At 46.3% G+C, this 25,369-nt stretch overlaps 1 protein-coding gene across 2 annotated transcripts in view; it reads left to right on the top strand.

Moving 5' to 3' along the window:
- GMPR (guanosine monophosphate reductase) overlaps positions 1-25,302 on the top strand; it is a 44,546-nt gene extending 19,244 nt beyond the window's left edge. Inside the window, exons 7-9 of one of the 2 annotated variants that reach the window (XM_069809160.1) lie at positions 3,800-3,842; positions 10,059-10,218; positions 20,254-25,302. In XM_069809160.1, the coding sequence (XP_069665261.1) occupies positions 3,800-3,842; positions 10,059-10,218; positions 20,254-20,434 (384 nt within the window). In that variant the 3' untranslated portion in view covers positions 20,435-25,302. Of the gene's footprint in view, positions 1-3,799; positions 3,843-10,058; positions 10,219-19,168; positions 20,196-20,253 lie in introns of those variants that run through there. The other variant, XM_069809161.1, reaches the window with a different exon arrangement.
- The last annotated feature ends 67 nt before the right edge of the window (positions 25,303-25,369 follow it).

The following is a 25,369-nucleotide window of genomic DNA, read 5'->3' as shown; positions in this document are numbered from 1 at the left end:
TGGCCAGAGCTCTGACAAGAGTATCACAAAAGAGAGGTATCCTCCTGAGGGAAAAATACCATATGGGAGCAAGCCTAAGTATATAATTGGGTCTAGTGGGAACAAGTATACATGGCATCCCTCAAAATGTCTCACTACTGTCTTTATGTAGATTCAGGAAGGGGCACACCCTGCCTGAGCCAAAGGAGACCTCTACAGTCAGAGTATTACCACAGCTATCTACATCAATTTGGCAGGAGAAAATATGTCCAGCAGTTTTTTGTTATATTGATCTGGAACTAGCAGGAAGGATGTGAGAAGATTCAAAGCCTACCACCTATCCTCATGTAGATTATAGCTGATGGTGTGATATGGGTTAATCCCCTGGGGTGCTTTCTTGCATCCACTTCTGTCTTGTCCAGTACCTTCACTGAGTTGCTCCTCTTGTTACTTTGGCTCAGCTTGTCTGAAAGGAAAGAAGTCCCACTCATGGAATGAGAAAGTGATGGTGCTGAGCACAGTATAGGCCCACAAGGAACACAGCACACTTGAAGCCCATTCTGCAGTAGCTCTGCTAGGGTGGCAGCACAAACTGGGATTTTAAATGTTTGTATTACTGAAGTGATCATGTATGATTTTTGGAGCTGATACATTGACAAAGGAGGTGACAGTTTTTAGGCAAACATGATAGTTCAAGTGAACGCCTGGTGTCTCTCTAGAGTCACTTACACAGAGAAAGGGAGGTGAAATTGCACCAGTTACTTTCCTCATGCTAAATTATCTTTAAAACTCAAAGCTCACCTCAGAAATGAGTCTTTCATGACTCACTGAAAGAGGAGAGGAAACCCTGTCTAAGATACACACCCTGTTTCTGTCCTGTGCTATTTGTCTGGGAGCCAATAGTCTCAATTTTCATTCTTGCTAATCCATTGGCCTTGAGAAGGTGCAGCAGTGAGTTACAGTGGAAGGGCCATTTAGCAGAAGAGCTCCTTCAGAAACGCCCTACTTGAGATAGAGTTTCTCTTTCTTGTAGGTCAGAGAACTACTCTGCTGGATAGAGAGGCAGTCACGTGTTCTAGTAAGCCAGCAATGTGGGGAATGGAAAGCAGCCTTGCATGTGTCCTCTCTCATTTGGCTATCATTTGACAGAGATCCCTATTTCCCCTTCACCCTGCCTGGGTGATGGGCCACCAGCATTCAGTGAAAAGGATGACTAAGGGGTTCTTCACCCAGCTACTGCCATACCATTTCTTCCTCCACACAGAAGACCTTCCACACAGAAATATGCCCAGCATATGTAGTTCAGAATAAAGCACCATATGTATTGTTTCTACTGCTGTATATGCCGCATACTTTATATATCTTCTGCATAAAAAATAGCGATCTGTTTGCTGATACTGTAGGAAGGGCTGGTTATACAGCTTATTATAAAGGTTGCTTGAAACATATAAATCATGTTTATAAACTTATAAGTTGCATATAATATTAAATATTCAACCAGTTCATACTGGTTTTCCATACTGTATTTCTTTTCCTCAGGCTGAATTTTGTTGTTGTAAAATGGGTTATGTGTTCGGAGAACAAGACTGGGGAAGATAACATTATTTTAGCCATGTTAAAATATTCGGTTGACTGGAAAGCTGTTTTCCCCTCTACTTCAGCTTAGCACTTAGTTGTCTCAGAATCATGCCCTCCGCAGGCCTCATGGCCACCCTTTCCAGTAGGCTTACTTCAGAATCATGCCAGTTCTGAATTCACAGGGGGATTTGTACAGATGCATTTCCCCAGGGCTCTGAGGTAAAGGCTGAGCCTGCAACAAGCTCTGTGACTGGAGTGCAACAATTCATTTTGAGTCCAGAGCCAGGCCCCTGTTGGGATGAGCTGAATTGCAAGGGGAAGCTTCCCAGACAATGCAGCAGAAGCACAGTTTTATTTTCTAAACAGAGTGCTTGATTTTTCATATGGAATGAAGTGGTTTAATGCATATAACTTTATTATATAGCATCTTCTGGCATAAGTGCTTTGTATGTCCCCTTTGAGTTTCCCTTTCTGTGAATCATTAAATTTACCTGCTTATGTGAAGTAAGTGGAGACATCTACAGATAAAGAAGTGCTGTGAATCATCACTATCGGTTCCTTTTATCTTAAATGGTAACTCATGAGGTTTTGGGAAAGTCTCTTAATCTGCTCAGCATTTTGTAATTTGGTGACATTCAAAGTGATATTTTTTGAAGCCAATGATTAATGATTATACACTAAGGCCCCCATCACTGTGGTACTTCCAAAAGCATAAAGCCTCCATCACTGCCACTACTGGATTAATTACAAAACTCAGACACTGAGCCACCCAACAAGAACAGACTGAAACCCATCTACCAGCGAGCATTCATAGCCAGCCTGTCTCAGTCAGACAGTAAGAGGCAAATTCCTGACACTACTCTTTGAAGATTATTAGACCCCTCTTTCTACCTCGGCTCTTCCTCCCCTGACACATGCACATACGTGCACACCCTCCTCCAGGCTCTGACAGACTTGTCAGAGGGAAAGAACTGCACAAGCAGAGCCCTTAACAGGAGAGATTTAGCTGTCAGCCCAGCACTCCTTTCTGGAGCTGACAGCAAGAGTGTCTAGCCCAACAAAAGGCATAATGTGCTAGAGGTTATCAGCAACTGGAATAAATCCTTTAAAGTTCTACCAGGCGCTGTTTGCAGTGGGATGCCCTTTGAAAAGCCACTCACTTTTGGATCCACCTGCTTGGTTTGTGTCTGAATCCTTTTGTGCACACAGAGGTTCTAACACTCAGCCCTGTTGCTAGCTACCTGCGAAAGCCAGCTCTAAAATGGCTGATGCTGGGGGTGTCTGGCTGTGCTCAGCCACAGGTCATACACAGGCATGCATCTCTGCCAACAGGGAGGTGAAACAAAGTGAAGTAACTGTACAGTCTGGGGAGTAGCTTCAAAAGCAGGAAGGCAGTCGGCAGTCTGCAACGGACCCCGATCATCAAAGGAATGGGGAGCCCTCTTGGTACAATGACTGCGTAGAGTAGAAGGATCTTTCATCTGATGCTCAGACCTTTACAAAACCTAAAGAACCATAGCACATGATGAGCTCTGCTATGTGCTGTTCCTTTTTTACAGCCCTATCACACGTACATAACTTCCCTCCCCTCAACTGAAACCCCCTCATCAGCCACTTCTTTGCTCTGCACTGAAACTGAAACACATAGGTCTAAAATGCTAATGATCTCAAAGTGCTGCTGTTTCCTTACCAGACCTGTAGCAAACAGTGAGTATGATGAGAGATTCGTTTTCATTTACCAAAGATTAGACTACCCAATTTGCTTAGAGATTATCAGATCAAAATCCAACATAGCTGATGGTGTATTTCCTCACCCCTCCCTCTGTGACCTTTTAATGTATTGTAAACTGCTGAGAAAGTTACTTTAAATGTCTTTGGTGGTTTAAGGTAGGGGTTTGTGGTACCTCTGCATCACACGGCCTTTCATTAAAATGGCAGGGAATGATTCAGATCATCAGAGGAGGTGGTGTTTTCCAGTTTCCGGGATTTAGGAAATTGCAGTCAGGAATTTGCATTGCTGCTGTTACCGCGGTGGTATTTTCAGTGGACTGTAAATGACCCCAAAGAAGGAAAGCAATAGAAAGGGTAATAGGTCTTCCCTAAAAACTCCGCTGAGACGATGCATGCCGGTGGTGCGCCGCCAGCTCTTGACCCGCCGTCCCTGAGCAGGGGCCGTTGTGTGGCCGGTCGCGGGGTCCCCGGGCGAGCTCCCGCCACTCACTGTCGCCTTTTCTTCACGCAGGACGGGGGATGCAGCTGCCCGGGAGATGTCGCCAAAGCGTTTGGTAAGGACGGCGTGTCTGCCACCCGTTACACCCCCGTGTCCCCAGCACCGTCAGCACCGATGCGGGAGTCAGTTTGACCCCGAATGTGTTATCAGCAGTAGGTTACGTTCGTCCCCGTGGGTGACTCCGGTGAAATTAATACGCCAGACGCGAATGCGCTCTTTGGACCAGACAGTGCAAATTCTGCAGCGCAAAACGTACAGCGGTCGAAGTCCTGTTTAGAAACTATCTGCCAGGTGTGCATGGGATACAGCCACTGGGACAGTAATACAAAGAAAACTGATAAGGGTTTCTTTTGAGTAGGGTTCAAAGATGTCTGTAACATTGCCAGAGCTGGCTGACCTGGGCCTTGAAAGGATGGAGAGATCGTGGAATGTGTGTTGGACGGAAGACCAAAACAAAAAGGCAGGCCAGATCCCTGGAGATGTTCTTGGGATCAGCTGTCCGCTTGAAGAGATGAGATTTTATTTATACTGTATCCCCTAGAGCTGAGCAGATGTCTAAAACATCTAAGTTAATAATTAACAGATTTTGCTCTCATGCCGTTAGCTTTGGTGAATTGCAGTAGCTCTTGCTGATAGAACAGAGAATTTAATCTGTGAGTATTTTCTGTTGGACGTGAAAGTTACATCAGTGTGGGGGGTCGAGGTCAGGATTGTCCCTTAACCATAACCTTGTTGCAGCAGCCTATGTGAACCAGGTGGTAAATGCATCCTGGGCTGACAGGACATTTAAAGACACTGTCCCACCCCTCAAAATGCCAGACCCTTTGGAGATGTCACCATGGAGTAATACCCAGAATACAGTGGGACAGCAGAGTGTCTCATTGGGATTTCAGTGCGGTACGATACAAGAGCTAGGACGTTATGATACAGCATGTCTGCTTGGCAGGGAGCTTTGCAAGTATGGAAAGCAGGGCAGGCCTAAACTCAGATTACAGACCTGCCAAGAAAAACTCTGGGCCTCCTGGAAAGGTTGAAACCAAAATCTGTCTTCGAAGTTTGCAGACAGCTCCTGTTTTTAGGCAGGTCAGATGACAAGGAATACTTAATTAGAGATTTTCAGGCACAGCCGTGGAGTGATTGCTACCAGCAAGGAATCTGCTCAGTCACAGGATTTCACAGCACCCTTGTGTTACCCAGTGGGTGATGTGACATAGGGAATAGATAGTTCCAGTTGGGTGATTCTGACATAGATAAACAGCGGCATCCACCCTCTTTGACAACAAGATTGTATTAAAAAAACAGCCGACCTCTCCTCAGCCCAGCCCACTCTGAATTTGTGCCGCCTGCAGCGAGGCCTTTGTTCTGCCTGACTTTCTCTGGCTCCTCCGCTGCTCTGGTTCTTGCTGGCCTTGCCGCTGGGAGCTTAACTGGGATTGTGACCTCGCTGCACTCCCAGCTGCCTGCACAGAAACCTGGCCCGTGGAAAAGGCCTTTTTTTCAACAAGAGCGTTTCCAGAAGTTAGAACAACAGGAAGTAACTTCAAAGTGTTTAAAATGTTTTCCTTTGTGATGTTTATAGCAAGTCTGAAGAAGTCCTTGTAGTCTCTTTGGGCTAACTGAACAGAAGCTGTCTTGAAATCCGTGAAGGTGCAGATTCTGACCTTGCTGATTGTCGGGAGGTGCTGGGATTCACAGTGGTACATGTTCGAAGTCTACCATGGGTTGACCCTGCAACAGAGGAGCGTCAGAAAGCTGAGATTATACAGGCAGTAGTTCTGCTCTGACAGTAGGCCAGACAGATCAGTCTGACCTGTCTGTCACAGGTACAGGGCTGGAACTGATAGAGATTACCCTGAGGCAATAAACTTACCATATCTGGTTATGCATCACTGAGGTAGGCACACTGCAGGTATCTCACTAACTGGAGCCAGGTGTGCATTTGTCAAAGGTGGGTGGCAAAATAAGCTTCTAGATGTTTTTATTACTATCAGTGTTTATTGAATGCTGTTGAGGTGATTGGCTATGTGAGCCCCGTGCCCAGCCTTTACAAGCCAAAGCCTTGATACTGATACTGAATTGTCTAGCACAGACCTCTGCGCTTGCTGGGACCCTCTTGGGGGAGAGGAGTTACATAAATGTATTGGATAGCAGAGGCTGGGTGCTAAAACATACAGATGTACAATTTCACCTGGGGTTGGAGGCCTGGACAAAGCATTGGACGAAAGAGCCAAAGAGGACTTTTGTCAAAGTGATTGTACTATCTCTTTTTGGCAGATCATTGTAAAGTCTTCAGAAAGGGATGTTCAGGTGTTCATTATAAAGCAGTGACAAAGCAGCCATTTGAGTCATTAAAAGTGTGAGGGAGTCCCAGATCTGAAGACTAGCATTGAAAAATGGCTAAACATGTGACCGGAGGAGGCAAGTTCACGGGAACAGGAGTAGAGTGGGTTGAGTGCAAGTGAAGAGTTGTGAAGAACCATGAAGAAGATCCTGAGAAGCTTTACGAGTGGAAGGTGACACCATTGACTGGTGTCAGGAGTCAGAGACAGACTGGGCATTTTGTCAGAGGGGAAACAAGGTAGAAGCCTAATTAAAAAAGCAAGGAACAGAGAAGCACTGAAGTTGGGGGACAAAAATGCCAGGAGGGACAGATACTTTGGGAGAGACTGCTGGAATTCTGGTACTGCTGGATGGGAACCTTTTATGGATTTAGGAAACTGAAGATATCACTGCCATCTGGATATTGGAGAGAATAATGGAAAAGATGTAGGTTGATCAGGAAGAAAAGAGGTGTTTTGATGCAGGAATGAGAGAAAGTATGAAAGAACTTTGTGTTGGACTCTCAGATGGTTCACATAACTGCACCCTTGGAAAGGCTGATAACATGAACACATTTCTCAGAATGCCCCAGGGAGGCACTACTGTCTCCTTTTAAAGATGAGAAGTCAAAGCACAGAAATACTAAGTTCAGTTGCCTGAGGTCACATATATTTTTGTGACACAGCCAGGAACAGAATGTGCCTTTTGAATCCTACGCCAGCATCTTTAACACAATACTGCTGTTCCTTACAGCAATGGTGAGAAGAGATACAGGAGCAGAGAAGGAAAAGGAAGGAAAAATCATGTGTAATAGTCAACTGGGGACATATACTGGTTCCAAAATATACCTGACACATCATACTGGCTTTTTTTCCTGTTTTCAATAGCTCTGTGTGTATACTTACTGTTGCAAAGGCTTGCTGGCTCAGCTGGAGCACAGGTGAATGTTGATTCCAGGCTAACTTACGCTGCATCTGCCTGGAGGACTGCCCAGGCTACAAATCCAGGCTGACTCCAGATGAATTTGTGCAGAGCCAATCTGGTTATCAGTAACTTGTATTATCAGGCATACAAAAGACATCTGAGGGATTCCATCCAGATTCAGCAGAACTGTGTGAGTGGTGCAAGATTGGGATGGCGTCAGCACATGTGTTCTGTAATGGCTTGAAAGAGAAGGCACTATGAAATGTGAATGGACAAAATCAGCCCAGATACAGCATAGGCCTCAACGGGGAAGTCGTCCCCAGCATCAGTGCATTGAAGTGGCATTGTGTAGAAAGAGGATGAGTCTAGCAAACTCTGGGCAAGCTACTGGGATGCTTGTATGCAACGCACCCCATCACATCCTGCATTATCTAAGGGGTTGTTGCGAGGTGTTCCCAATGCCCCACAACCTAAAATAATGGCACGCTATCTGTACTTGAAAACAAAAGACTGCAGCTGGGTGTTGCAAATACCACCAATGCTTCTACATGCATAAGTAAAGAAAGACCATGCTAAGAACTACAGCCTCCTGGTTGGATGTTAACTGGTACAAAAGTAGTTGAACAGACTTGAGACTTTCAGACATCTTTGCAACACTGAAGCAGGGTGGAAAGTTCTGGAGAGCATTGGAAAAAAGTATATTTAATATGGGCTTGTCATTCCTGGAGCTGCAGGACAGTCAGCATATATCATTCCAATGTTTAGACGTGCTGCATCTGCTGTAACATGGCTCCTCTCTTCTGGAAGAGCTTGATGAATTATGTTGTAGCTTGCTGAAGCTACTCAAGTTGGATGAGTTTCAATCCTGTAATTCAGACATATTTGCTTTCCTCCCAAAATACGCAGTCAAAAGAAAAATGATAAATAGATACTTAAGGGCACAGGAACCAAAATTCTCTGATTCTGGAGTGTAGAGTTCATGTGACTGTTCTGCATTAATAATTTGGAGGCTGTAAGACCCACAGCCAGAGTCAGGACTACAGTTAGGGATCAGAGAATAGTATTGACAAGGCAGAGAGTCCAGAGTGTCCTTTGGCAGGCCTTTGACTTGTTTAAATGCCCTCTTTGAAACCTTGATCCCAAATCCATCCCTCCTTCCTCATGTTGTTTTCTTCCACCCACGAAGAAGACATCAACTAGATTTCCCAGGCTACTTATTTTTTGCAAAGGTGGAGCAAGATTGTGCCAGGTAACAACAGGACCTCCCCATCAGTAATTGAGATTGTCTTAAAGGATGAGCGTTCCTTTTGGTTTTGTCAGGTTAATAGTAGTATCAGACGTGAGTCAAACTGGGGCTTTAAAACTCAGCCATCTGAAACAAAAGAGCTCAGGAAAAATCTGCCAGGTAGCTGGCATGATAGGACACCTGAATGGGTGCCTGGCTATAAGTACTGCTTGTGATGTGCTCAGCAGCTTTGCACAAGCCTCATTTTTGATATCCCTTTACTACGGACATGCTGTTCCTTTCAAACAACAACCAGGCAAAGGGAGGCGAGGTCAGCAGAGCAGCTGGGTGCTCTGCTCCCAGACATTGCTGCTAGGTCTGCTCTTTGGCAAAGAGGTGGTGGGAGGGAACTGGCTTTTATAAATCGGTGCACACTCCACAGTTGTCATGTATTCTAAGATCAAAATATTCCCAAATTCAGGTTTATCTACAGAGCTTTTAAACAGATGGCAGAAGCTGAGCAGATTTGATAATGATTTCAGTCTTCAGATTTCAAGGTTCAGTGCTATTGTTTAGATAGCGACAGAGATCAGGGCAAATCCTAATGCCAGACTTACCTAGCCTGGGATCTCCTCAGAGTTTGGACATGTTTGTAACGGGGTGAGGTTAGTTCCGGCTCTTTTGCTTTCTATGAAGTGAGGTTTATAACCCTGTTCTTTTGCCAGTTCTGGGAAGAAGTTGGGCAGGGGGGAGGCCTGTTCTGACACATACACATTGAAGAAGCAGAAAGCCTGAACAGGAAAATGCTTTGTTTCAGGGATGGTTCACCACCGGCTCATGAAAGAGTAAAAGCCAAGCTTTTCCATGCAAGACTAGATATGCCAAAATATCACAGGAGGAGCTGCTGGGAAATACTGGAAATCACAGCAGAAAATCAAGAGTGATTCCAGAAACCTTCCTGATCTTACTCCCAGTGGAACTGATTTCATAATTTGCAAAGCCAGGGGAGGTGGACAGACTGAACAGGCATGACTGAGTATTCAGTGTTATTCAGTATCTGGAACATATTTAGGAGTTGTAGCTATGGGTTAGACCTCCTTTGTGGTGCATGCGGAGAATCTTAGAACCCAGGGTTGTGGTCCTTGGCCCAGAGCTTTTAAACAACAGGAACCAAACGCAGACCCATCCAGCTCTCTTTGACAAGGGATCACCCAGACTTACACTGAATACATATGGCTGGTTGACTTGAAAAATCCATCATTTCATTAAAAAATCTGCTTGTTTTATGTCAGTGTTGGGATGAGTATATTACATTCATGGGTATGCCTTCCTTCAGGGTACATTCCCACTCACCCCTTGTAGCCTAGAAAGGTCTTGAAGTAGGAGCTGTCCTCTGTACAGCATTGAGCTCAACAGGTTCCAGCCCTGTGATTAGGGCTCCTGCACACTGCCGTCACAGTAGTAGTTAATAAGGAACTGTGCTCAGATACTATTGTGAAGTAAAGGGTTAAAACTGAATTTGAAAATAAAGCGTGTGGGGTGGAGTTGAATAATCTATATCTTTGTCATCACAACAGAAAAGGAATCTTTCCATTTAAAATACCAGAGAAATACAATTCAGCATGTGTCAGTTCTTCAGTAAAGCATTTCTTCCAAGTTCACTGCATCCGTTACAGGAGGGGACTTTCTGTACCAAACTATTGAGGGCTGGCTATTGTTTTTGGAGGCCACTGTGTTCTTGCTTTGTCTTTCACCCTTTTTCTCCCTTCCCTGCTTTCTTACATGTCACTTTGCTGATCACAGGAGCCGGTGCTGATTTTGTCATGCTTGGAGGAATGTTTGCAGGCCATGACCAGTGTGCTGGAGAGATTATGGAAAAGAATGGCAAGAAGGTGAAACTCTTCTATGGAATGAGCTCTGATACAGCCATGAAGAAGCATGCAGGAGGGGTTGCTGAATACAGGTATGAATTCCTCACAGGAGCAATTGCAGTAAGCCAGCCATCCGGTAACTTCTGGAGCAGAATTGTGCAAAAGGCATATGTTGGATACAGGCCCATGCCTCTATTCCCCTTTAGGAAGCTGTTACCAACACTTATGGCAGCAGATCTGAGGGAAGGATGACATCAAGGGGGAGACAGGGAGAAGGTGGTGGGGGGATGGATAGCTGAGAGCAACCATGTTCATTCAGTTGCAGCCAGTGCAGTGTGCTGTCACTGCAGCACTAGCTGTGTGGCCTGGGAAGTCATTAGGCACTGTTCTGACTTACAGGTCTCTCAGGATGCGTATGAATTAAATGCTAGAACATGTCATACCAGGCTGCAGTTTCTGGTCCTCTGCTTGTCCAGGTTAGGTGTCCTGTTGGTGTATGGGTTCTCGGCTGGCCCACATGCTCCCTTCTGTTTGCAGAAAGTGGGTGCTCAGTGAATTGGTGAAGCTCACCTGGGGTTTCCCCAGTACAGAGTTGAGTTACAGCTGCAACACTAATGAGGGCCCAGGACCACCAAAGCACTCTCAGTCACAGGCAGTAGCCCCAGGACTCCCTCCTGTATTTGTTGGGCAGTCTTCTTAGGCAGCAGAATCCTGCTGTACAGATTTCCCACCCCTTTTTGGGTAACAGAGCACCAGAGTAGTCCCAAATCATGCAGTATGCTGGAGCTTGGGTTTTGAACTAAAATCCTCAAGGGAGAGGAAAGGAAGACAGGCTTTGTAAAGGAATTTCTTGTCCATTGCTATTTTACTCCAGAAAGTGCTAAGAATTTTGACTTTTTGAAAAAGCAGATGACTCCAGAAAACCTCTGTGTTTTTCTCTTGTGAGTGGCAGGTATAGTCACTGCCCTTAGACAGTATGGTTCTTGCATACTTCATTAGAGAATGCTTCCTGTCTTACACTATACACTGGTTTATTGAGGGTTCGCTTTTGATACTTCTCCTCTGCTGGTGTAGGTTCAGGCTCTGGTCCCATCTGGTAAATTGCTGTTTGTAAGAGTCTCAGAGCCAGTGATGTTACCTACTGTTCCAGACATTCAGGATTGATGAGTTTTGTTGGCCTTGTCTGCTGTTACTATTCCAGCATGTGGGTTTTTTCCCAACATGTCCAGCTGCTACCACGCTTACGAGTTGCAGCAGTGTGAAGGTGACAGTGCAGAATGTAAAGCAGAATGGGGTCCACAAAACAAAACAGAATTCACACTCTGGCACAGAGATGCTGATAGGACTACGACAATCCCAGACATCATGCTAGGTAGAAAGCATCTTTGATCCCACCTCCTGTCCTCCACCCTGACATAGGCTTTTGTGGTGTTTTTTGTCTGTCACTTCTGAAGAGTTAAAATTCACCATAAAAATGTGCACTAGTTCACCTAGCACTTTACAAAGTGGTGAGATACAGCCTATTTCAGAGCATTTACACCTGTCTCCTTTGGCCTAAATCATAGAATCATAGATTCATAGAATCATAGATTCATAGAAACATAGAATAGTTTGCGTTGGAAGGAACCTTTAAAGATCATCTAGTCCAACCCCCCTGCAATGAGCAGGGACATCTTTAACTAGGTCAGGTTGCTCAGAGCCCTGTCCAACCTCACCTTGGATGTTTCCAGGGATGGGGCATATACCACCTCTCTGGGCAACCTGTTCCAGTGTTTCACCACCCTCACTGTAAAAAATTTTTAAGGAAGAAAGGAATATAGATAATATGGAATATCTAGTCTAAATCTACCCTCTTTTAGTTTAAAACCATTACCCCTTGTCCTGTCGCTACAGACCCTGCTAAAAGTTTGTCCCCATCTTTCTTATAAGTCCCCTTTAAGTACTGAAAGGCTGCAATAAGATCTCCCCGGAGCCTTCTCTTCTCCAGGCTGAACAACCCCAACTGTCTCAGCTTTTCCTCACAGGAGAGGTGTTCCATCCCTCTGACCATTTTTGTGGCCCACCTCTGGACCCGCTCCAACAGGTCCCTGTCTTTCCTGTACAAGGACTCCAGAGCTGGACGCAGTACTGCAGGTGGGGTCTCACCAGAGCTGAGTAGATGGGCAGAATCACCTCCCTCGACCTGCTGGCCATGTTTGTTGTTATGGCAGCCCAGGATACGGTCGGCTTTCTGGGCTGTGAGTGCACATTGCCGGCTCATGTCCAGCTTCTCATCCACCAGTACCCCCAAGTCCTCCTCCGCAGGGCTGCTCTCAATCCCTTCATCCCCCAGCCTGTATTGACACTGGGGGTTGCCCCGACCCATGTGCAGGACCTTGCACTTGGCCTTGTTGAACCTCAGGAGGTTCACATGGGCCCACTTCTCAAGCTTGTCCAGGTCCCTCTGGACGGCATCCCATCGCTCAGGCGTGTCAACCGCACCACTCAGCTTGGTGTCTTCTGCAGACTTGCTGAGGGTGCACATGATCCCGCTGTCTGTGTCACTGATGAAGATACTAAATTGTTATGAGCTCTTAGACTGCAATAATAATGAAGACTAAGGAAGCCTAGTGGTAGACATTGTGCAGGAGAGACCTGGAGACAAATGAAGTCATTAGCTTTCCTGGTCTGGCAGAAAACCCAGGCTCATTAAAAGAGAAGCCTATGTGAAAACAGGGAAGCAGAGAGCTTGTGGATGCTGGACTTAACCTGATAGTCTGTGCCTACTAGACAGTCTAGTTCAGTACTACTTTCTGAGGAAGACTTCTGAAGAGGAGAAAATCAGTTGGACATAGGGATAAGAGATGATAATAAAGAGTTTTTCAAGGGCAAAAAAAGCTTGTGATGAGTTTTGGCAAGTTTCAAGAGCATTGTTTTTGCAGGAAAAAAAAAATTCTTATAAAGCAAAAATATACAGTGAATACTGTAGTGTGAGGAGAACATGTATATCCTGGCAGATTGTTAAAGCCAGGATTCTTCTGCATCTAATAGGATGAGAGGGGGACAGGCATACCTTTGCCTTCTGCCTGAGGAGGATGTACATGTCTTTCCTGAGTGGAGTGTACCCTTCCTACTTTACGTGAGCCCATGTACCTCTTTTCTGGGGCTCAGATCAGAAGCTAGTGAGCAATGTGCAAGGAATTTTTTTTTTTAATCTCATATGGGGCTGCATCTGTACCAGTTAAAAGCACCACTATGTGCAGGATGTCTGGCTACACTGAGAACAGCCAGTGGATTGCTTAGGGGAACAACCCATGTTACTGGCTTTCTGCCTGGTTGACCTGCAAGGCTCTTTTGGCACTGCAGGTTCAGTGTGGTTTTGCTTTCGATCACAACTGTTTATTTGCAGAAGAGAGAGCTGCAGAAGAGCGAGCTGCACAAGAGACCACCTGCATCTGGACAAGCTGAAATGATGCACTAGTAGGATGTGCTGCATACCTCTGAGCTTTGATTCACTCTGGGTTCATATGCCAGTTCCCAGAAGTTTGGGGGCTTTTTTTGTCCCCCAAATCTGCTTGTCATCTGAACAAATGGTCTGAGTGGACAGCACTAGTAATTATCTTATAATTTAAAAGCGGCAGCTGCCAGTTACACAGAGGTGCTGGCAACCTTTTATCTGAACTACGATAACTTACTGTCCTTTGCTACCCTGTGCTTGTGTCAGCTGGAGTGTAGGGAAGGCCTGATGCTGGTCAGGCATGTAGTTAATGGCAGCTCCCTGAGAGATCACAGAGCAGCCCAAGCATGCTGCATGGATCTCAGTGCAGCAGAGTTATTTAGGGCCTGGCCACCACAGAGCTGGTGAAAGTTGCAGAAGTTTGAGAAAGGTTGCTGTACCAGTGGGCCAAAGGACTAAGGCAGCTGTTAAATTCTGCTCTACCTATTTAGGGGTGTGTGTGTGATCTGGCAACAAAATTTACTGCCAGTAGGAGAAATAATTGACGTTGATCCCCCTTAAAAATGAGATAAAGTGCAAGTATTAATGTCTTGTAGGAGTAAAGTATATACAGAAAACTGCTGTATTTGGCTTAGCCTAGATAGATGCTTTCAATTCCTTATGGGCAATACAAACTCTGCTTGATCCATAGCTGTATTTTGATTTGCATCCTGATTTTAGAGTCCCCTGGGAATCAAGTTCTGAAACCTCCTCAGCATCAAGGGAGCAGAAGCACAATCTGAAGTTTTTAGTCCCTGTTGAGATACTGCCTTTTTGTGTCACTAATAGGTAACATAGAAGGAGTCCCCCAGCCTACACTTAGCTACAACAGCTCCAAACATTAAAACTGTAAGCCTTGGCTGTTAACTGTGAAGGAGCCGATTCTCATCTTGTTCACATTGCAGCCACGACGCAGAGCTGGCTACCAATACCAACCTTGGTCTTGGTCTTGCTTGGCCTGTCCCAGCATGAATGTCACTGTGGTTTAAAAATAGCAAGTGTTACTTACCCAGCACTGTAAACGTGCCGGGCATTGAAGGGACGACTGGAAACAGGGCAAGGCTTTGCTCTGAATTACTCTTACAGGAAAAGTTACAGGAAGTTTAGTCACTTGCTAGTTTAGCTTATGGCAAACTTGAACCAGAAGGGTTCTAAGTCAGCATTTTAAATGCTGGATACCCCAAACAGGTCAAAGCAGTGGGACTTCTTTATATGCATTTAAAAAGCCCAGCTGTAAGTCTGTGTCAGTGACCCCAATAAGCTGTTTGGTCTTTAAAAGAGCCTGAGCACTCACGTTTTATTCAAGCAGTGGGGAGCTCAGTGTGCTGAGCCCCCTGCAGAATCAAACTACTTGTCACTTAACTTCATCTTCTCAAAATTACACATTTTGGCTGGAGAACCTGAGCCTCCAGCAAACACTTAAATTAAAATTGACAGGTAAGGTGAGATGGCTGTAGCAGGGTATGAAGTTGTGAGAGTAATTGTTTTTGTAATGAATATGTCAAGTTGATCCCACTTAATTTTGTATGAAATCTGTGTACCCAGTTTCATTACTTCTATGTCATTTATATATTGCTTTATTTTTACATTTTTACCTCCTTCCATGAGGAACATGTATCAGAGCTGGGAATTTCTGAAAGGCAATTACCACATGCAGTATTGCTCAGTTAGAGCCAAGCTGCTTTTGTTAACCCTTTTCAGATTTCACAGGTTTTGTGTGAACGCTGCAGTTCTACTGTGGTTGCTCAGCAATTCACAGCTGCTACTAAGCTGGGTTTTGGCACTTTATACTAACTGTAGGGTGCAATTTGGGCCACAGAGACAGAATAGCACCAGCAGCTGGCTGCTACTTACTGTCTTCTTCTGTATCCCAAATGATAGCCTGGAAGACCTGCCCCCAATTCCTGCCATTTCTTAAATGCTCCACTCATAAGGTTGCATTATGCCAGGGCAGCCTGACCCTTTTATCCTCATCCATGTTTTGCTGGGCTGACAGAGCACCATCACATGTGCTTCACCCCATCCACCCTGCCAGGATTCCCACCCACCGTGCGCATCCCTCCATGCCAGCAGCAGGCTTGAGCTGACCGGGAGTTACAGGGCGCACTGCAGATTGGACCCTGGGCAAAAAGTCTAAAGCAAATAGTTCTCCCCTTCTCTTCACCATTCAGTGGCTAGCAAGAGACATAGAGTCTCTGCTGAGAGCATCTGAGCACACCTTTCCCAGCTGTTGGGAGTCCCAAGCGCTCCATCTTCACCTTTCTTTTCTGAGAAAGGGTTAGTTTCAGGTCATAACTCTGGAAGAGACGTCAGAGCTGCAAATCCCGCAGCAGTTCCTGCTGACTTGCTTATGCAGCTCTCTGCCCAGTGTGCCAGCTTTTGTGACACCCCTGTAATCCATGCATGGCCTGTGCGCAGCATTTGTTGCTGGCAGAACAGTCTCAACTTGGGGAGTTTTTACTTAGTTTCATTTATTGCCAGCTAACACAAACTTCTTATCACTGTTGGGAAATTCAACAAACACCTAAGTAAGCACCTTTTCTCCCCCTTTTTCAGACTCCACTTAAGCCAGACACCTCTCTTCGCCCCTGCCACGTCTCAACTCCCCTTACTTTCACCACAGGTCACACTCGGTCTGTCCCGACTCCTTCAGTGAGGAAGGGGGTGGCACAGGACGCTGTGGTTATGTGTGTAATGGTTTCTGTCTGCCACTCCTCCTCCTTACTGTGCCTGCTCCATTGTGGGTTGTCCACAGCCACAATCCCTTTGTGGCCGTCTCTGCTCTGCCATGGGTCACCCAGGGACTACCGTCCCTTTGGGAGTGCACACCTTCAGCACAGAGCACCTCCTTTCGAGAGTGCATCTCCAGCTGCATGGCTCCTCAGCTGTGTCCACATGTGTCTCCTCTCCCCGTGGCTGCTGCTGTTTCTTAAATACACTTGAGCAGAGGTGTCCTGTGCTCCCCTGACTGGCTGAAGTTTTGGTGGCTCGCACCATTTTCAGAGTGAGGTGGAACCATCTCTGTGACTGGCATGAAGCAGATCATGGCCTTCTCCCACACAGGTCGCACTGGCAGCCCTTGCTACCCTAACTCTACCATATATGCCCAACACAGCACCCATGTGTGTAGTAATTGGGTGCTCATGTAAACTAACTGGGTGCTCACACATTAACAAATTGGGCGCTCGTGCATGTCCTAACAGGGTGCTTGGGCATAAATTATTTGGGCATGCATGCATGAACTAATTGGGCACTCATGCATTAATTTATTCAGTACTCATGCATGAACTAATTTGGCACTCACACAAGAACACAGCAAGCCCTCAATTTATGGCCTATATGGCACTCCTCACCTCCACAAGGCACATACTGAAGAACTTGGTCTTGGTTGAATGTTAATCCATTATGAACTCTTCAACAACATCACAATCTAAATGTGCATCAGTTATAAACTCCACTCTTCCTCCCTTTGGACCAGGCAGTAGGGATTAATACTGTAACAGTACACTTACTAAAATGTCACTCCTCCACCCTGAGCACCACATTAAAGGGGTTAACATCCCAGTTTGGTTATATACCCATCACAGACCCTACCCCTGGACCAGACTACAGTGGTTAATAGTGCAACAATGCATGCATATGCTTACTAAAATTCCGCCCACTCTCCCCTGGGAACCAGATGGCAGGACTCTGGGCAACATGATCGGTTACAAACTACCCCTTTCCCCTGGGGACTAGAGTATTGGGATTAACATTAACACAGCCTGAATATATACTCACCACAAACTTCACCCTCTCATCCTTGTGGACAAGACTATGGAGGTTAATATTACAGCAGTCTGAGCACATGCTTATTACAGACTTCACACTTTGTTTCTGCAAAATACATAACCCAGAAAGCCCCAACAGTTTGAATACATACCCATTACAAACTCCACTCCTCACCCCTATGGACCCCGTCAGGGTTAACATCATCATAGTCTGAATACTTGCTGCAAATTTTAGGACCTGTCCTTTCAAAACAACCAACCAAGAACATAATGGCAGGTCAAGTTATTCACTGTGCTTTAGCATAAAAGCATATGATTAAGATTGTACAAGCAAAAATTAACACCACTGTTAAAGATACCAATAGGGTCATGAGTTCAGTAGCTGTAGGGCTTCACTGACATCCAAAATAGGGGTGTGGGGGGGTGTGTGTGAACAGTGCTCACATGCAGCAGTGTGGGCATTTCCCCATTTGGGGAAGAAGATAACACAAACAAACAGCTTCACTGTCTTGGGATTTGCTCCACAGCCATAACAATAAGAACTGAGCTCTGACTTTTTTGCTGCGCTTGCAATTGCTTAACTCACAGCTCTAGATTTATGTCCCACTTCCATCCCACTTCCACTCCTTCTTTTCATTCTGGAACATCCGTTACTCCCAGCATGTATGTTGGGAGCATGGAGAATTTTCAGCCCTTTTTGACACTTTTTTTCCAAAGGTGAACATAAAACTGGACTCTCAGCATTTTCCATGGAGCTAATCTCGCACCTCTTTTCCAGCATGCTTCCCCCAGTATGGTATCTATAGGTTACTCCTCAATCAACAGGACATTGCACCATCTTATCAGCTGATACTAGAGGAGCAGTAACAACTGTAGCTGTCAGAGCTTTGGGGCTGTGAAGTTAGGTGTTCACCACTTTTGTAGGTTTTGGTCTCTAAAGCCAAAAGTAGCATCCCACAAGCTCCAGCTTCCTAACACCACCATAGCCACTGCAGGGGCATCTCTCAGGGGCAGTGGCTGTGCGTGTCCCACATTTCTGTAATTTTGCTCGGAAAAAAGGACCGCCAAGTGTTCACGCTCTCGGGAGCAACATTTCCATCTCTGCAGGTCTGTTGAACCACTGTAATTGGGGCTGCCTTTGTTTGCAGTCAGCTGTCTACTATCAAAACCCTGCACCTTATGCCCCACATGATGCTCAAGCATGAATTAACAGGGCACTCATGTTTGAACTGATGGGTCATTCATGCATAAATTAATTGGACTCTCATGTGTGAACTGAAAAGGCAGTCATACATGAATGCAGTAAACCCTGCATTTCTTGACCAATACAGCATGCAGAGCTCTTCAGAAGGCAGGATCTAGTAGGTAAAATTGGCACTGGTTTCCCCAAATCCCAGACATGCACTGTCTCTCACAGTCTCATGGGAAGCTCTCCAGAGGCTGAGCTGAACCTCCTGACTTTGACTGGAAGGAGGTGGGCATGGCCAAAAACCAAGCTGCAGAATGGTAGCATGACTACTTTTGTGTTGTTTTGTGGGCCAGGCCTTCTTTTCCCGCTGGCGCTTGAGCTGAAAATAAAAACCTGTGAAAGCCCAACTGTGCAGGCCCTACAACACACCCCTGAGCCCCGTGCAGTCTGCTAGATGGCAGTGGTACATAGGTTTTCCATTGGCTGCTTATTACTGTGTTTATTAAGGAGTTTCAAGAAAGAGTCAATTACTCATCAGATGTAGGGAGATTAATCATGGTTCCTTATTCACATGGAATATTAACACTTCTCCTTTATTGTCTCCTTAGGGCTTTGACCTCGCATTTAAACTAACAGAATGAAATATAGCCAGGCTTACGCTGAAGTACCTCCACATAGCTGCTGTTGTTAATGATTTGCAAATGGAGCCTCCAAACGGGCATGCCCTTTCTTTCTTATGCTATCCCCTAGACAACATGTTTAAGGGAGAAGTAAATAAAGCCACATTTACAACAGTGACAGATCTTGCCACAATTTCTGCCTCCATTTTGCAGGGGAGAAGGAGAATAATCTCCTTTCCCCTCCGCATTTCTCTTAGACCCCCCTTCCCAAAGCGTATGTCTCCAAAGGAGCTAGTGTGCCATGCAGAACAAGCTTGCTCTAAAGCCAAGTGAGATCAGCTGGTGATTGGGGCACTCCGCTGCAGGAGGAATTGCTGAGCATGAGGCTGGAGAAGGAGTGAAAGCTACTTGCCCGGATTCTTCCCTCATGTAACTCTTCAGATGTGCTTTTGGGACCAGTGCAGTCTGTGCTGGCATGCGCTCGTACTTGACAGTATTCACAGCACTGGTATTTTTTCTGGCCTTTTTGCCTGGCTCTGAACTGTGCTAGCTTACCTTTTAGCTTCAGGGGACAGCTCTGCAGTGGGTTTCTGTAACAGGTTTTTCACTCCATCATCTCTGTGGGCTCTGGAGAATCAGGCTGGTAGGAGACAGCTGGAGCATTTCCAGCTGCATCTTCTGGTCAGTAACATGGGACAGAGCCCAGGGGCTGTTCCTTATACATTAAAGCTTGCGGCTCTCAAGGTCAAATTTACTTTTCAATAAACCTGGAAGCTTCACTTGCTTGTAGGCAGATGGTGGAGGGGAGGAAGGAGCAGATCTGTAAATACACGCATGGGATATTGGAGCATCTACAAGATTTGTCTGCTTCTAGTTCCTAGTATTGGTGGTGACTGGAGTTGAGGCATTTCAGTGCTTGAGAGCACCAAGCAGCAACAGGCAAGCAAGCAATAAAGTTGGGGGGGATGTTTGTAAACTGCAGCATGCAGAGTATTACGCTTCACATTGCTCCAGTAAACACACTGTTACATTTTGCATTTAGACATAAATGCAGTAACCGATCTTTTCTCCAGGGCTTCGGAGGGCAGAACTGTGGAGGTACCGTACAGAGGGGACGTGGAACTCACCATCCTGGACATCCTTGGGGGGCTGCGCTCCACCTGCACCTACGTGGGAGCTGCCAAACTCAAGGAACTGAGCAGGAGAACAACATTTATCCGGGTCACCCAGCAGCACAGTCAGGTCTTCTCTTAGCCCGGGACTGGGGTCTGGAGAGAGAGGGGTGGGAGAGAGGAGCAGGAAGGGCTGCGGTTTTGTTTTGCTCTCTCCTCCATGTTGTCTAAGTGGCAAACTCCTCCCTCTCTCAGAATGGCAGTGTCATAGCCATTGGAGGGGCTATGACTGGGATTTGGAAGGGGAAAGTCGTGCTATTAACACAGTGCCATTGGTTCAAAATGCAATAGCTTAATCTTTTATTGTTGTGCCTATTTTATTTTTTAATCATCATTTCTTCACCTGTTTTTTTCCCCCTCTGATAAATAGCTGTTGAAACCTCAGTTAACAAGGAATTGGCTTGTACAGACATGGCTGTTATGCCTGCACAGATTCCCTTTTTTAAGACTGACTGGCAGTGCACCCTCCAGAAATTGCAGGCTGGTAGAGAAAAAGATGCAAGGAATTGTGTGGAGAAATCAAAAAATCAAATTCTCTTAATCTTCACTCTTGGCAAAAGAATGAATGTTTGTGGCATGGCTGCCAACCTGCAGAATATCAGAGGTGGATGGTGGATGAGGCCTGGCTATGGGTGACTTCTTACTGTGATGATAAAAATGCTGGGTCTCTTTCACTCTCAGTTTGCAGGGCTGGTACTGCCGTTCTTACTTAAATCTCCCTAGTCAATGGACTTGCCACTTGAGAAAAGCTGGCATTGAATGTAGCAAACCCATGCTGCCCCCCTTGTCCCCATCTGTGGAGATCATTCAGGAGAAAACGTCTCAGAGCTTGCCTGCTTTTTCGTGCATGCAGTTATTGAATTACCTGGGTTCCAGCTTTTACCTACTCTCTGTGAACAGATTTTTTAAGACATTGAAACTCAGCAACAGTAACCCCACCAAGAAGGGGTTTCTCTGCAGCCCTCCCTGTTCCCTTGCCTGTTCATATCCATGTAGCAAAGATGTAAAAATGCTATGCTCTGCGTTGTCTGTGGCCAGGTGAATGAGGCCGGAGGGATCAAATTCACTTTTGGTTATTTGGTACCACTCCTTTGCGGTCCTTGACACCATGAAAAGCAAAAGAGAGCTTTCAGCAGAATAGCCTGATTGCAAGCCACTGGTGGGCTAAGATGGAGTTAAAGCATTTGCTCTTAGGGTAGTAATGAATGTTTAAGACTCTGGGTAACACTTCAATAAAGTGTAATGGCCCACTAATTAATTGATAAATCACAATGAAATTTCTTTGGAAATACACATAGCATCCACATGAATACTACAGTAGCTTGTTATGATAAATGATGTAGAAGTGAGCACCAATGAATTAATAATGCTTTGCCACTTACTTTAAAGTGCTGCTGAGATCGTAATATAGCTGATGTTACTTAAGTACTTCAGAGTCTTACTTTTCCCTCCGTAGATATCTGTGGAAAGAGGCAGGGTTCCTTTGAAAAGCAAAAGAGTCATCCATAGGAAGAGGAATAGCAAAGAGAAACTCTAAAATTAAACTCTCATGCTGGACTGCTCAAAAAGCCATGCACAAAGATTGATACAGTTGACCATGCTGAGGAGCAAATCTAGGTGACAAGCTGATCCCTGGTGATTTTGAAGTGTGTTGTGCATGTTAGAAAAAGCACAGAATATCTTCTGAATAGCCTGGTATTTTAAATGCCTTCCATTTAACATGTAGGACATAATTCTTAATTGTGGTATGACCCCTTCCTCTGCTTTGGAGGTGAATTAGGTTCAGGTTATGCTTGTGCTGGCTTTAAGGACCATTTGTCCTGCCCACATATCATAAAGGAACCTGAACTCAGAAGAGGAGCAGGCCCTGCGAATAAAGGACCTGATCTCTATTCCCTCCAGCCTGAAAGCATCACGTTAAGAGGATGCCAGGCTTCCTTACCACAAACCCTACCGTGGGCCACATACTGCTCTTACCTGCACTAAGCCCCGAGTACAGGCAGTATTACTACTCGGCATCAGTACGGCTGTAGGAGGTCACCGTTCCTTTAGTTAGGTAATGTGAGGGTTAGGGGTACAAAGGCAAGTGAACACTGCCGTCAGGAGTGGGTTAGACTGTCACAGCGCAGGCCTGACCGCAGGGGTGTCTCCACACTCGTGCCTTCATACGTGGGCAGTGCAGCAGTCTGCTGGTCTCACACCTACTCTCGCTAGCGCTTTTCTACTTTTTTTAGCTACATTTCTAAATGGGATTTAAGAAATACATATACATATAAAAAATATATATTTGTAAACATTTTTAAAAAAAGATCATACGCACACTGAACAGAGCAGCTTCGTGACATGTCTTCGGAACAGTTTCTTTTCCAAAGGGCAGAGGCTGGGGGCAAGGAGGGGGGGCTGCCTCTCCGCAGGTGTGGCAAGCATGGAGCCTCCTTCCCAGGCAGGCTGCACGCTTCCACAGCCAGCCTGGCCTGGGGCCACTCTCACGCCCGTTTTCCTTCCCCTTTCGCCCACACCTCTGACTGACCAGTGATTAATAGGGAAAGGATGGGGATAAGCTAATCTTAAATTGTCCCCTGGATTCTCCAGGCTGTCAATGACATTGAGACTAAGAATAGTTACTGATAAAAGCTTTGACTTAGGGCATTTAGTTTTCTAATAGCAGCTTTTACCATCATTTTGATAAGCAGCATGTTTTCTTTCTATTTCATTTTCTCCTTCTCTCTCCAAAGTGAGCAGGAGAGAGAAATCAGCTGCAGAAAGGCTGAACTGGTCGCATGACTGCCTCTCACCCAAAGTTGTATATGAGTTTTGTTCACGGATAACCCTCAACCACGTCAGCGCTCACCATTCACCACTGTACATGTCCATCTCTCAGACAGGCTGCAAAACAGAAAAAAGACAAACTTGAGCCCTCCTTTAACACCCAGTCCTCTGCTCTAGTAGTTAGTTGCCCTCATCTGCACTTAGCCTCAGGTCCTGTGCCCTGCTCAAGCCCGCTGCCACTGTCACAAGGAGCTGGGGCAGAGAGGGAGCTGAGGGCACGCTATGCCTGGCAGGATGGTCTGAGCAGAGACCACAACCACTGACAAACGCCACGTGCTATTTGCGGATCTACCTCACCTGCACATTTAGCCGGGTTTTTTTGTTACTTGTCCTTCTGTGTGAAGTGTCATTCATAAGCACTTAGTCTTGGGTGATTGTGCATAACCTGGTCTTCTTTAACCCTACCACCCCAATCCCAGCCTGTCTAGAGGAACGCTGTGAGTGTGATAAGCTGCACTGTAGGCCAAGTTCATGCCCGCTTCCCCCAGCTGGGCAACTGTTGAGCACCCAAGAGCAATGTTGAGGTTTGGCCCACTGGCTCCGCAGGGATTTAGTTTAACATACCAAAGACCTACAAGCAGGGATGCTGAAAAGGGCAACATTACATCATTAAAGCAATCCCTGCTGAGCGTGTCCATCTCTGCCTTCTTGAAATGTAAGGACAGCTAAAACACCCCGTGCTGCTCCCAATCGTATTCTGGAGTCACCTTGCTGCAGTATGTTTTGCAGGGTGGGCTGGCTGGCCCTCCTGCCCACGCAGCTTGGCTTACCTGAACTCTCTCTGGGGAGGAAGGTTTTGGCAGAGCAGCAGCCTTGCTCGCACCCGAGTGACTGCGTGGCGGCTGCGGGGAAGCGCACGTGTAGACCTCTTTGTAGGCATGAGGCCAGCCTGTTAGAGGAGTGGGCCTTGAGCCAGCATCCTGCCAGATGCAAAACAAGCCACGCAGGTCTGCTTTCTCTGAAAGAAACAAGTGTACGCTTGTGTACGCTGCCCCCCCCAAGCTCATTGGCACAGCCAGCTCACCCCCATCGGCCATGGGGCAGGGGCTTTGGCTGTGGTCTTCTCTGCAGCTTGCCTCTCACCTTAGGGCATGGGGGTGGTGGGTGAATGTAGGATGGGGCCACACTGTAAATATGAAGAGTTGTAAGCAGGGGCAGGAGGAGCCTCTGCTTACGTTTGGAGGAGCTTTTCCCATACAAAGGGTGCCTGTATCTTCCTTTCAGCTAGTCAGTAGCAGGGGGAGATAGGATGGAGGTGAGCAAGAAACTTAGCAGCAATTAGCCAAGCCCCACCGTGTTGGGACAAGGGCTGGTGTTTTCCAGTCCCGGGCACATTGAATTTGAAGCCTTTTCTGAACCAAGCACTCCCTGGTTTATTGAGCTCCACTGTCTTGAACAGACTTGGCTGCTACAGCTTTCTGCCAGTGTCCATCACTGCCTCCTATCCCTCCACCCGGGGGATATTGCTTTTTAGATGCTAGTATCACTTTTATACCAAAACTTTGTTGGAGCCAGGAGGGCTTTTGCAACTAGAGCCAGGTTTGGCCTTGCTTGTGTAGAAGCGAGAAAAAAAAAAAAAAGCCGCCAAGGCCTAAGAACAGCAGTTTGCCTTCTGCAGCAGCCAGAGCTGGCAGGCAGGAGAGGGCCAGGCCCTTCCCTGCGGGCTGGCAGCTGCCTGGGGGCAGATGGGCCGAAGCGGATCTCGGTTAGATGCTGGCACAGCTCTGCACCCCTGAACACAGCATGGATCGCCCCCGTGCAGCCTTTGCTTCGCTTTGAGGTCATTCAGATGTTTAAGCGAGCCCTCCCCAGCATTTACTTGACACAATGTTTACTGGTTAGTTTTCATACCTAACTAATTCAGAGTCCAAAACTCCTTGGTGTTGCCTGCGATAACTGTGAAGCGCTTCTGCGCAATCGGCCAAAAAGAGCCGATGATGAGCATTTGATGTTTTCCTGCCCCTCTCGGCCCTGCCGAGATGGCGATGACGAGTGCTGCCTCCCCTCACCGGTAGCAGCCGTGCGTGTGCAATGCCTCCGGCGCACGTGGCACCATCGTTTGACGTGTTCAAAAGTTGTAAATGGAAAGTTTTTGTCATGCAATAAAGAGCTTCACTCTGATGGTCTGGAGAGGGTTTTATGGCCACGGATGGGTACGTGTGTGTTTCTGCGTCATCGTGAATAAAAG

Source organism: Haliaeetus albicilla, chromosome 21, assembly GCF_947461875.1.
Source record: "Haliaeetus albicilla chromosome 21, bHalAlb1.1, whole genome shotgun sequence".
Taxonomy (NCBI): Eukaryota; Metazoa; Chordata; class Aves; order Accipitriformes; family Accipitridae; genus Haliaeetus; species Haliaeetus albicilla.
Note: the sequence above shows the minus strand (reverse complement) of the source record. Positions and strands in the feature narration are given on the sequence as shown.